Source organism: Pistacia vera, unplaced genomic scaffold (genome assembly GCF_008641045.1).
Source record: "Pistacia vera cultivar Batoury unplaced genomic scaffold, PisVer_v2 Contig159, whole genome shotgun sequence".
NCBI classification, from domain to species: domain Eukaryota; kingdom Viridiplantae; phylum Streptophyta; class Magnoliopsida; order Sapindales; family Anacardiaceae; genus Pistacia; species Pistacia vera.
This window is the reverse complement of record NW_022195674.1, coordinates 66,674-80,010: the sequence shown is the minus strand read 5'-3', so window position 1 is coordinate 80,010 and position 13,337 is coordinate 66,674. Positions and strand designations below refer to the sequence as shown.

The 13,337-nt window shown below is 38.2% G+C and overlaps 3 protein-coding genes across 6 annotated transcripts; 1 reads left to right on the top strand and 2 right to left on the bottom strand.

Annotated features, from left to right (window-relative positions):
- Positions 1–383: 383 nt before the first annotated feature.
- On the top strand, positions 384–2,122 carry LOC116125041 (protein ALP1-like). Its single transcript, XM_031410773.1, has one exon. It carries the CDS (start codon positions 506–508, stop codon positions 1,877–1,879), a length of 1,374 nt encoding a protein of 457 aa, XP_031266633.1. The 5' UTR covers positions 384–505; the 3' UTR covers positions 1,880–2,122.
- A 1,780-nt stretch (positions 2,123–3,902) lies between these two features.
- On the bottom strand, positions 3,903–6,459 carry LOC116125032 (pentatricopeptide repeat-containing protein At5g39710). Of its 2 annotated transcripts, none has more exons than XM_031410764.1 (2): positions 4,127–6,459; positions 3,903–3,970 (listed from the first exon to the last, which is right to left on the bottom strand). In XM_031410764.1, exon 1 carries the CDS (start codon positions 6,454–6,456, stop codon positions 4,135–4,137), a length of 2,322 nt encoding a protein of 773 aa, XP_031266624.1. In that variant the 5' UTR covers positions 6,457–6,459; the 3' UTR covers positions 3,903–3,970; positions 4,127–4,134. The 2 variants fall into 2 exon arrangements, with proteins under 2 accessions (XP_031266624.1, XP_031266623.1); XM_031410763.1 differs by having other exon boundaries at positions 3,904–4,005.
- Positions 6,460–6,837: 378 nt separating this feature from the next.
- LOC116125022 (CDPK-related kinase 5-like) lies at positions 6,838–13,320 on the bottom strand. 3 transcript variants are annotated; one of them, XM_031410752.1, is made up of 11 exons: positions 12,707–13,320; positions 10,803–10,933; positions 10,492–10,533; positions 10,268–10,376; positions 9,770–9,848; positions 9,364–9,660; positions 9,170–9,282; positions 8,213–8,320; positions 8,072–8,134; positions 7,799–7,966; positions 6,838–7,501 (listed from the first exon to the last, which is right to left on the bottom strand). In XM_031410752.1, exons 1-11 carry the CDS (start codon positions 13,214–13,216, stop codon positions 7,361–7,363), a joined length of 1,761 nt encoding a protein of 586 aa, XP_031266612.1. In that variant the 5' UTR covers positions 13,217–13,320; the 3' UTR covers positions 6,838–7,360. The 3 variants fall into 3 exon arrangements, with proteins under 3 accessions (XP_031266612.1, XP_031266613.1, XP_031266611.1); XM_031410753.1 differs by lacking the exon at positions 12,707–13,320 and adding an exon at positions 12,221–12,372; XM_031410751.1 differs by having other exon boundaries at positions 9,170–9,660.
- Positions 13,321–13,337: the final 17 nt, after the last annotated feature.

Sequence of the window (13,337 nt, the reverse complement as noted above, 5' to 3'; positions counted from 1 at the left end):
TCAAGATCAAAGCAAGAGGGCTTTATTTTTCAAAATGGACTTCATGGTGAATACAAAAAACAATAACTTTTAGGGCGAATGATATGTTCCCACCAAAGTTTGCCCAAACGATAATTTCCCATACACCGTTAAGATGTATTAGTAAAATCCGTTAATTTACTAATAGATCTATCCTTATTCTTACAGATTTTATCCGTGAATGGGAAACTGTCATTTTGAAAGTTTTCGGGGGGGAAATTGTCATTGGGTAAACTTTAGGTGGGTGGATGGGAACATGTCGTTCGCCCTAATTTTTAATCATTAAACATTGAAAAATTACTTCAGCGTCCTCCGCCTTCGCTCAATATATTAATCGGATTCCTTTGGTTGTTCATTCTCTTTTATAAAAAAATTTGAATCATGACCCGCGGTGATGCCTCGCCGGCCACCGCAACAACCACTTTCCACTAAATCCTAACCCTGAAATCATAGAAAGAGTTCATTTTGTTTCAAATCAAAAGGCACCATGGACGAAGCCTTCATGCTAATGCTCTCAAATCTCCTTCACCTTCACAACTCCCTTGACCCTACCACTTCTCTCCTCTCCTCCACCGCCGCCGCCTCCTCCGCCACCTCCTCTACTTCTTCCACGTCCTCTACTTCCCTCCTGTCCTCTTCCTCCGCCGCCCCCCTCATCTTCTTCACCCTCTCCTCCCTCCTCTCCTTCCTCTCCACTGCTAAAAAAACTGCCGGGAAATCAGGCACCGCCGCCTCCTCCTCTGATAACAAAGGCGACCCCATTTCAGCCTCAGATTCCTCCGCTTACTCCGTCTCGGCCTTCCGAGCTCTCACCACGGAACACATCTGGTCGTTAGAGGCTCCGCTTCGCGAAGCTCACTGGCGTTCTTTATACGGCTTGTCGTATCCGGTATTCACCACCGTCGTTGAGAAGTTAAAACCCTACATCGCGGCGTCGAATCTCTCTCTGCCGTCCGATTACGCCGTTGCGATGGTTCTGTCCCGTCTTGCACACGGTCTCTCTGCCAAAACCCTAGCTTCTCGGTATTCTCTTGAACCCTACTTGATTTCGAAAATTACTAATATGGTCACGCGTCTTTTAGCGACGAAATTGTACCCAGAGTTTATTAAAATTCCTATTAGTAGGCGTCGTTTGATTGAAACGACACAAGGTTTTGAAGAATTAACGTCTCTGCCGAATATATGTGGGGCTATTGATGGGAGTCATGTTAAGATTTCTAATGCACAAGTAAAGCACGTCCCAGGGAATCAGAATCAGTATAGGTGTAAATATGGGTTTAATTCGGTTTTGCTTCAGGTTGTAGCTGATCATAGGAAGATTTTCTGGGATGTTTGTGTCAAGGCGTCTGGTGGAACAGATGATAGCGCACATTTTAGGGATAGTTTGTTATATAATCGTTTGATTTCAGGGGATATTGTATGGGATAAGGCTGTCAATGTGAGAGGTCACCATGTGAGGCCATATATTGTAGGGGATTGGTGTTATCCTTTATTGTCCTTTTTGATGACACCCTTTTCACCAAATGGGGCTGGGACGCCTGCGCAGAATTTGTTTGACGGGATGTTGATGAAAGGGAGGAATGTGGTGGTGGAGGCAATTGGGTTGTTGAAAGCAAGGTGGAAGATTTTGCAGGATTTGAATGTGGGGATTAATCATGCACCCCAGACTATTGTTGCTTGTTGTGTTTTGCATAATTTGTGTCAGATTGCGAGGGAGCCGGAGCCAGAGCCCTGGAAAGAGCCAGACGAGAGTGGGTCTCCTGCAAGGGTGCTTGAGAGCGAGAAACAGTTTTATTATTTTGGTGAGAGCTTGAGGCAGGCATTGGCTGACGATTTGCATCAAAGGCTTTCAACAAGATAGTAGATGTCGTTTATTGAATCAAGGACGTACTTGAATTTGTAATGATAATGCTTTTTTTAAGTCTAACCATCATCTCACGTATAACATCAAAAGATAGTATGTTGTGTAATTAATTCCAGTTCTGTCATATCCCGTCTTGCTAAGTATTTGAAGTAGATTTCGTGGACAAGTTCATAGATGTTTTGTAGTAAAAACCATCCTTTATTGATGGGGCAGACTAATCTAAAAACGAAATTCTGAAAATTAGGGAATCTTGAATTGTGGGGAGTGGCTGTGTACAACTATCATCGGGTCTTGTTCATTAAATTTAGTTCACTTATCTTTGTTATAGTTGATTATATGATATTTCCCTGTGAAGTTACTTGTGCATTGTGTTTGACAAACCTGCATACATTGAAAAGAAATTAATGGAACTGATCAACTGTGATATTATGATATGTTGACTTCACATAGTGACTTAGTAATGTTTGTTAGAGCTAATCTAAATGCCTGGTTTGTGCAACTACTTTCACATTTGATTCAAATTTTGTTCTTCGTCAAGCAGTCTTGTCATGTGCCCATTTTCATAACTTAATCAGCTCCCTTTATGATGCATGATGATGTCTTGTATTTTGAAGGTAAATGCACACATTTGAATTGTTGCGCTTAACATATATGTGCACTTTGTGAAGTTATTTGTCACATTTCTGGAAAAACTCTTTATTGTTATTGTAATACAGTTGAAATATTGATTTTCGTAAATCTATGTTGATTCTTAATCAGCTCAACTAGCTCTAAAGCTGATTTCTATGAGAAAATCATTTTAAGCAATGCATCTTTATTTTCTTGATATTTTTTCTCTATTGTATTTTCTTCTGTGCTGCTCTTTCTTTGCTATATTATTGCTGAGAGAGCCAGCAATTTCCAACTTGGAATGATGTCTTGTAGATGTACTGATCTGGTCATTTAGAGGACACAAACCCCTTGTGTTTAGCATTGTGCTTCATATCAGTTTACCATTGCGCTTCATATCCTATAACTCAGTATTTAGATCTTAGGGCAGATTATCGCGCCGGAAAAGAATTGAGATGTTGCAGAATGAATTTATTTGGCAGATCTCACTCCGGTGGATTTAAGGCTTAGTGTATAATTTTATATCAAAAGCGATGGTGTTGTAGCTTATCCATGTTTGCTCGGCTAGTCAATTGGCAGTGGCGATCAGGTTCATTGGCGTCCCGTTTGTGATCCTACTCACTCAATCGAAGATGTGATCGTCTTAATTCTAAACATATGTTTTTTATGGCATTGTCTTGAAAGTGTACAATCATGAAAGTATATGTTTTTATTCATCACAACACAATCTAGGAACGCTGAGCTCGCTGGGAAAGGCATCACATATTGTCATTTGGGCTTATTCTAGAGCTGATTATCATGAGGAAAATCTTAGGTAAAGCATATATATGCGGCTGCCTTTTTCTTTTGGCTTTTCACTTTTTCCTCTTGATCGGATGGATATCAGCTGCCAGCTTCTCTCTTCTGGATCTTTGTTTTTCTCTCATGGTGGATGCCTCTTCAGATCTCCAAAACCTATAAAGACCAAGAGAGACTACATAAGAAAACAAATTGAATTGAAAATGTAAAGAGAGATTGAGTGGAAATTAAAGTTGCCTGGGGGACCCCGTCTAACAAAAAGAGGAGCAAAAGAACCACTGGGTATAACTGCCAAATAAAATTGTGGTACTCAAAGCGTAAGGGAAAGCCAAAAATCATATAAAAGAACCAACTACTGCAAGTACCCCTAATTCAAATTGGGTTCAGTACCTAGGACCTCTAAATTCAATCAACCGGTCAAGGATTCAATCCCTAATTTAGAACTCCACAAACAAGTAAATAGATGTGTTTATAAGCAGAAATGCATTTCATTAATTAAAGGTTGCAGGGATAAGGGCAACTTAAGTAATAAAATCTGAGAGTTACTTTATGTTATATCATATCCAACTTGAGCACTACTAAAGCATGTTCAATATCTAACTTAGATACCTTTGGGAAATTGCTGGCAAGAGCAGGGACATGCAGTCATAAATCCGAAACTCCACAAAACTTGCGAGGGTTCTGGCATCATCACCAAGAAAAATGAACGATCATGACTGAAGACAAACAAGAAAGCTCTGCATTTCAGCTTACTTAAGTATTTTTAATCATGTTCTCTATGAACTCATAGGAATTTAAGTGATGATCATTGAACAACAGATGGATCTGAGAATCTACCATATACTTTATTCCCCACGGTTAGTGCTTCTTCCGCTATTTGGAAGGAGGCCATCCTTGGCCATTTCAGTTAGCACATTGAGAACTGCATCCATGTTACCTTCTTTGTGGTTGATTTCAACAAGCACTTTTGCAAGTTCAGCATCAGTAAGCCTACAGCTTCTCAGTGTATTCCCTACAACTAGGCTCAACTCCTCATTCATAGCCGCCATGAATAAAGCTTTCACTAGAGCAATAATGGTCACAGTATGAGGAACAAAACCAGAATGCACCATTTCCTTGTACAGTTCATATCCCTTCTGTACATTTCCGCCGCTACTATGACCATGAATAATAATATCGTAAACGGCTTCATTAGGCTTGTGGTTCCTCTGGAGCATTGACTCAAAAACTTGATCAGCTTCATTCATTAAACCTTTCATACAGAATCCCTTTAAAAGGGCCACCACGCTTTTAAATTCAATATTACTACAATTCTCTATCAGAGTATTATAAGTAACATCAGTTGGGACAGATTCATCATAGAACAACTTGAGCAGAAGCCTCTTTGCTTCTTTTGTCCGAGCCCGTTTATTGAGTCCATTAATAAGCACGCTGTAGGTAACAACATCAGGAAGGAATCCCTTCTGAATCATTTCATCATGCAAATGAAAAGCCTTACTTATATCTCCTTCTGTGCAATAAGCATTGATCAAGGTTGTATAAGTAATTTCATCAGGGGCCAGACCACTATTCAACATCTCTTGGAAAAGGTTGCAAGCTTCAACCAGTCTCCTTTTATCACACAGACCTTGAATGAGTGTAGAGTAAGTAATGGCGTCCAGTGGAACACCCTTCTCAACCATCTGCTGCTTCATTTCAAATGCCTTGTCCCATTCCTGGTTTCTACAAAATCCAGATATAATTGTACAGTAACTTACAACATCTGGTGTCAACCCTTTCTCAACCATACCCTGAATCACTCCAAGAGCCTCTTCAACCCTTCCCAAAATACAATGTCCATTTATAAGAGCATTATAAGTCACTATTGAAGGCACAAAACCATTCTCAGTCATTTCATTCAGGAGGCGGTAAGCTTCATTCAAGAATCCCTGCTGTGAAAACCCATCTATCAACGTTGTATATGTCCTTTGGTTTGGATGAAGCCCTCTAACACGCATCTGATCAAAAAATTCCAATGCCCTATTCAGATTTCCTGCCTTACACATACTATTGATCAACGACGTATAAGTAACCACATTTGGACGCAACCCATTCTTCATCATCTCCGCATGCAAAACAAGTGCTTGATGAAAGTTCCCCTCCTTACAGTATCCATTCACCAGTGTATTATAAGTCACCTCATCTGGAACAAACCCCTTCCGACTCATCTCCTTTAAAATCTCACTCGTCTCCTTTAGCCTCCCTTCTCTACACAACCCATTAATGATCACATTATAAGAAATCAAATTCGGCTCAATACCTTTCAAAGACAACGTTTTCAACAACTTATACGCGTCATCAATCCTCCTCAGCTTACAATATCCATCAATCAAAGTATTATAAGTAACCACATTAGCTAAACACTCATTCTTCTCCATTTGACTAAAGAGCCGCAACCCCATGTCTAAATTCCCCTCCATACAAAATCCCCTTATCAATATATTGTAAGTAAACACATTTGGTGAAATTTTGCTTCTAATCATTTCATCATACACCTTCTCAGAAAATTTAACCCAATTATCACCTCTAGTCCTAATTATTGAATCCAAAATTGCGTTATAAGACAAAACACCAGGCATAAAACCATTTAACTTAGCTAAATTAACAATGTTTAAAGCTTTATCGATCATGTGTAAACTAGCGTAAGATTTCACCACTAAATCAAAAACCGCCGAGCTTGAGCTCGAATCACAGAGGTGGTACGTGTCTTTGAGGCACGAAAAGACGATACTGCCTTCATCGTTGGTTAAGCTGACAGCAAGACTCTGGGCCAGGGTTTGGGCGGATTTGTAGAGCTTGAATTTGGTTAAAATGTGGAGGGTTAGGCATTTCAACTTGGGGGTGAAGAAGGGTTGGGGCTGAGCCCATTTCAGGAAGTTTAGGGTTAGGGTTTGGTCGGACTGAGTTCTTAGGAGTAAAATCAATGCGGCTTCAGAGGTGAAATCGGAAGATAGAGAGTTTAGCTGGTATGGGTGACGTCTAAGGAACGTTAGGGCTTTGTCTGCTAAGTGGGCGTCGTTGGGTGAGGAGAGCCTGGAGAATGAACGGTAAATTTGGAGGTTTGGGAATGGCATTTTGGGGACCTGGTCACACTCTGGGTTTAGCAGAGGTTTAAACCAGAGCTTCATAAGATTTTCTTTATGGGTTTTGACTATTAAGAAGTTTTTGTGTACTCTTTTATAACAGTTTATGAAAAGAAATTTTTTATTTTATTTTTTTAAACTAAAGTTTTCTGGTTAGTTTATACTCAGCTTGATTAATCTTGAAAGAGACTGGTGCAATAACCCACTCACCAGGCCTCTAACTTAAATTGTGACTAATCCTCGAAAGAGACTAGTGCAATAACCCACCACTAAGCCCCAACTTAAATCGTGACTGCTCGACTAATCTTTGGAGGAGACTAGCTCAATAACCCACTGTATCGGTCTCCCACTTAAATCGCGAGTGCTCAGATAAAGATTCGAACCTGAAACTATGCACTTGTGAAAACTTGAAAAGAAAAATATTTCATGCTTAATTCTTTGAATTAATAAAGTCTGATCCATGAAAGAGAATTCAAAATTTACCCTTTCTTACAACAATAACATCTCAATGAGAAGCCTTTTGTTTTTAGAAAATTGAGAACAATTTTTCTTCTAAATACAATAGAATGATTTTCAACTGTTATGGCTTCCAAATGTGAAAATACAACAGCATTATCAATTGGACTACATTTTCAATTTTAATACATACAAACTTGGAAAGAGGGTCCTGCTAGGAAAAACTAATTACAACTTTACACTGTACTGCCACTAAAATTCTTCAGAGGCCTGAAACTGAAACACTGAATCTGCCTGCAATTTCTGGAGAGTTGAAAATCCTCTCAAAGAATTGAATGAGAAGGAAGCCTTCTGGCTGGAGTGGAGTGTTGCAACTTTCCGATGCTTGAAAGAATCAATCATCGGTTGCTGGTGTGAACGCTCACATTGCGTGCATTTTGTTTGGCTACAAAGCTTACAAAAATTACTTCATGTATATCACAAACTTTGATCTTCACTGTGCCTTTACTATGGTTCGGCCGGACACGCCATGCAACAGTTTGACAAACCCGAGAAAGCTTAACTTCCCATCAGTGTGTCTTATCCAGTCATTCAGAACAGTATGCAGTGGAATGGAAGGGCCAAGACCAAGTTCCTGAAACAAATTTCAGAAAGAAATGTTTTGATTACATGACGATTAATGGGAAATGAAAGAATAAGGAAATAGGTTAAGTGTATGAATATGCTCTCTCTCTCAGTGCCAATTTGCATACAATATAAACAACCAAGCGGCTAATGTTGTATATAAACAGCCGAATTTGATGGTTACAAGTTGTACTGTAATTAATTTGTTTGCAGAACTTTAGCTAAGGGCAACATAATATAACTTCCAAATGTGACATCAATCCATTAAGACTGAAATTCTCCATTATCTTAAAAACTTCCAACTTACCGAAGCGAGTTCATTGATAATGATAGCTCTGTTCCCATCCTTCTCAAAAAGCTCATATGCGCAGCGTGCATGCTGTTCCCAATTATCATGTGCCTCCAGCTGATGGACATTTAACGCAGCTGCACAAAATTCTTCAAATTCCATCTTTCTGTATTGAAGCGCATTTAGCTGTTGTCAAATGGAGATGAAAAAGTAAGCATTTTAGAAGGCTGCAACTCTATAAACCATCAAAATTCTGGACCAATAGTCAAACAATAGGGACAGAGTTCATACTGAGGCCAGAAAATCAGGGATGCGAGAATCATTCATTGTATCTGTTGCATTTCTCATCAGCGCCTGAACAGTAAAGAATGAATAACATAAAATAACTATTTGATATAGGGAGAGAGACTGAGAGGCAAATAAGACACCAACCATCTTTATATTCTCCAAGGATATGTAACCATTTTTGTTTGGCTCTAAGAGCGCAAACTGCTGCTTCAAATAGAAAAGTTCATCAATAGTCAAAGTCTTAGACAAGGCCTGCAAGACAGATGATCAAAAGTAAAATGGTTAACAGTTCACTAGAAAGTGAGCAAAAAATTAGAGCTTTTAAAATGAAAAAAATTCTTATGTGTTGAACAACTTCAATATTACAGTGCAAAATTGAACATAAAAATATTCTCATAGAGTCGAAATCTAAAGCCTACTTGAATTTCTATCATCTGCAAGGGGCATCCATCATGGAGGTTTATGGAAGTTCTCTGTCTACAACCCAAACATCAACCAAGAATTTGAATAATTTAGAACTTTAACCATAGTTAACATACATCATAATTGGGGAATAGAACTTATCATTTGTTGTCAGTCCCACAGTTTAAATATTCTACAAGTCAATTTATCCTACAGTCCAAGATATACTGTTTTCCTTCATGACCAATATAATGCTAAACAGAGTGTAGCCTTATCATAGGTAACTGTTTTGAGATGGACAAAGTAATGAGCAGACACATCATTTATCTACCACTTAATTTCAGAAATTGCCAGGAAATCATAACCTTATCATATGAATACAAGCAAAGAACAACTCAATATAGTCTTCACGGTCTACTTGGCCTTAGGTTTGCCAATGAAAAAAACATGTGAAAACAGTTTGATTACTGAGATAATCAAGGAAATTAGAAGTAACCAAAATTTCAAATCTCAAATTACCTAGAACCCAAAAAAACCAAAATCATACAAACAAACAAAAAAAATTATAATAACCATTCATTTGACCTTAGCATAAATATTGTACCATGAACTATCACACTTAAATACTTAATACTAGCAGAGAGTCCAGAGGGGATAAAAAGAAAGAAAGTTTTCTCATCATTAAGGCATATAACACACCTTTAAAGCAACCTTACGCAAAAAAGATGACCGCATATATGCCTTCATGAGTTTCAATATTGAAATATCAAGAGGTACTTTTACATTATTGTAACTTCGGATCCACGGATGACCTGTAAAACAAAAGACCATGGGTACTTTAGGGATAGTGATAATGGTTAACTTGATAAGATTAGAGAAATTGAGGCACTCACTCAAAGCTTGAGCAGCTGTCATCCGCCTCCGCGGGTCTTTGTTTAGTAAGCGCTTGACAAAGTCTTTTGCTTCTAAAGATAATGAAGGCCATGGTCCATCATCAAAACTTGGATCAGCTTTCAAGACTGCTCGAAAAATTCCAGACTCGGTCCGAGCCCAGAATGGACGACTTCCACAGAGGAGAATATAGGCTATCACACCTATACTCCACACATCAGCCTCTGTACCATAAGATCTATGTAGAACTTCAGGGGCCACATAATATGCACTTCCCACGATATCATTAAGCCTTTCATCTACAGACCAACAATATTATTACAAGCTCATTAAGAAATCAAAAAGCAAGCAGATTTAAATGAGACAAATTTGCTAGTGAGACGCAATTCAGTCAAAAAGAAGACAAACCTGGTCTGACAAAATCTGATAAGCCGAAATCTATGGCTTTCAACTGAGAGCTCTCATCCTTAGTAGTGTACAGAAAGTTCTGATACAAGAATGGCTGAATTTAGTTTACAAAATCGAAAAGATACAAAGAAATCAGAAGTTTTCTAGCCCGGTCTAATTATTGATTATAGCAAGAAAAGACAGCAGTGCTAAGTGATAAGGCCAGACATTAGGATTTAATGTGAAAATGACCAAGGCTTCTAGCAGAAGTAAACAAGAAACTGTTCCTTTTCCAGACATAGAATTTATAAGCAGAAGGATATACTAAAAAGCCTAAATTGAACCATCAGTGTTCAAATTGCCAAAGAGTTCATTCAATTAGGTCAATTTGCGAGTTCGGAAAACTGTCAATTGGATAACCCAACTATATCAGCATTACTGCCAATTATTGCTTATATATGCGAGTTTCCAGCATCATATAATGGTTTAGAAATAAGATAAATATGGAAATATGCTCACCTCTGGTTTAAGATCTCGGTGCACCACACCTTGGAGATGACAAAAAGCAACAACATTCAGAATCTGTACCAAGACAACCTTTGCATCTTCTTCGGAGTATTTCCCACCCCTACAATTATAAATTTATCATAGAATATCTAGTTAGAGACTATAACGATATGCAAATATTAAAGGCAGGATAAAACTTCCAATAATTTGAAAATACTGATTACTAGAGACATTACCTTGCGAGAATTCTATCCAAAAGCTCCCCTCCTTCACATAACCTGCGAATACAATTAAGTTTAATCATTTAAATTATTTCAGATATCTTTAAAACTAAAAATCAAGGAGTGAGAACTACTCGTAACAATCTTTTCCACAGAGTGAAAATTCCAGACAGACAAAGATTGCGTGTAGAATTAACAATTAACTTTGACTTGAAACAACAGTCCTCATGGAATTTGCCAAAAATATATAAGCTTCACCTTTAATTATTCTATGCAGCTGCAATATTAAGTTATAAACTAAATAATAGTGCATAAAGCAAACTCACTCCATAACAACATAGACATTATCAGTGTCTTCGAATGCTTCATAGAATTTGACTAGATTGTTATGTCCTGTCAAGGCTTGCAATATTTTCACCTCCCTTCTCACATCCTCAATCGCAATAGCTGTTGTCATCTGGCAATAAATAATAAATCACTATTAGAAAACATGTTAGAGGGAAAACAGCCCAAGAAAGATTGATATGAATATGATCTCCCAATACATCTTATAATAGTATAGGTGTTCAAAAAAAGGAGGTCCCAAACCTAAACAAACATAAGAAAATAAGTTTTTCAACTAAAGGTCCACAGGAGGTCACATTCAAGTAATGGCCATCACACTTGTGTCAGTCATATCGATCTACTTAACTGGAACTGCGACCTCCTCAACACCAATTGGAGTTTATCTAAACATAAATTTAGTTTGTTTTGATACTAGTCATTGCATATTAACACTTGAACTTTCAAGCACATAAGAAACAAAAGTCATAATTTTGACCTATTATAGCACTGAATTTGAAGTGACAATGTCTCACATTTATCTCAGCCATGACAGAAAAGTGCACCAAAACCAAAACAAAATTTATGAAAATTATATCACTTCTGCATCCTTCTTGTGAATTTGGATATGTCATATTAACTTACATTAGTTTAAGATTCCAACTTATCAAATTGTTGGTTACTGTTTCAGACTAAAAATCTTTCTTCATATATGATCTAAATAATTAGCAAAGCATCTCACATCCAATTCAGTTAGAGCACAAGATAATCTAGGAATCAAGATAATGTTTCTATCCTTGAGAAGAAGGTTCAAATCAACTAGAGTAGCTTAAGAATAATCATGGGTTCCCACACTTCAACCAAATATCCCAGACGGTGGTGTGTAACCAAATTTAACAACTTGACTCTCTGTTTTGGCAATAAGTATATGCTAGGTGGTGGAAATCAGTCGAATGCTTCTGCAAGCAACCTTCATTGTTTGTAGACCCATGTTAAGACCCCATCTGAGACCATGATATTTATAATAATTAAGTCCACTCAAAACCACTATTCTGTGACTTTCTTGATTCTCTGATCGAAACTGTCAAATCTAAGGTATTCACAAGCAAAATTTAGCAGTAGCTCCACCCCATTGACATACTATGCACTACCCATCAGCTTCCAGAAATACAACTTGCACTTTCGAGAGTAAGAATGATGTGATTTAGACCTAAATATACCCAATAAGATGTCCTAACCATTGAAGAAAAACATCCAACACGGGTGGGCCTGCAAGTCATCATTGACCAAGAAACACAATTAACAAACAAGATAGGTCATATTTTCCACCTGCACTCAATTCCAATCTCATGCCATGGAGACGTACAGAACTAAAATTTACACCTTATATTCTTCATCGAGAATAAGAATTTTTTTTCTTTACCTTTATAACACGAAAGCTCCATCTAGAAATGTAGCAGACACCTAAAAAGAATGTCCAATAATACCACCATCATGTCTCACAATATTCTCTAATAAACCTATTCAGAACCAAAATGTTCAGCCAACTTTTTTCTGAAGTTAATAAAAGAAACTCTACTTCTTCAACAAACTAAAAAATGAAAAAAAAAAAAAATATTAATCGCCGACTCTCCTGCGATTTGGCTAAAATACAAGCACAGCATTTCGAAATTCACAGGAAACCTCCCTGTAATTATGAAAATCACCTTATATATCACTTAATATCATCTTGATCTCTAAAGTTTTATAGAATATTTCAAAAACCCACTCAAATTAACAAAATTTAAAACAAATTATCAATTTAACAGGAAAATCAATCCTGAGAACATGATTAAAAAGAACCAAACCATATTTTTATATACATTAATGTATGTAAAAAAATATATTTTGTCTAAATTACTGAACTGACCTTGGATTTGGGAATGACTTTGACAGCGACTTGCTGGTCTTTGAATTCACCTTTCTTATACTTAGCAGAACAAGTATACCCAAAATGCCCTCGCCCAACTTCATCACCCATCTCTAACTTACTCCTCAGCTCCTTCGAGAACCCAAACCTCTTATCCAGCTCAACCACCTCCTCCTCCTCCTCCGGAATCGCCGCCGCTGCCGCCGTCTTCTTCGACTGCCGTCTCCTCAACACCGCTCGAATATGCTTCGCCGGAGACGGCGGCGGGAAAGGCCGTCGCATGAAGCGGAGGGGCGTCGAGTTGCCCTTCGGCGTCGCCCCCGCCGGAGACTTCTTGAGGAAGAAAGCAGGACTGGGAGTGTAGAAAGGGAAGAATGAAGATACGGAATTACTTTTTTTCTCCGACGATACGTCGTCCTTCAGAGGCGTCGGAGGGGCAGCATGGTCATCAGCAACGCCACGAGGAGCGTAGGGATTTGGTTTCGGAGGCTTCGAGGCACAGGCTCCCATTGCTTGATGTGTTGAAGAGAAAGCGTAAGTGCGTTTTATGTTAATGAGAATGGCGTTTTGAAACACAAAGAGAGAGAGAGAGAGAGAGAGGTGTGTTAGTAATGTGCCTGCGATTTGTTGA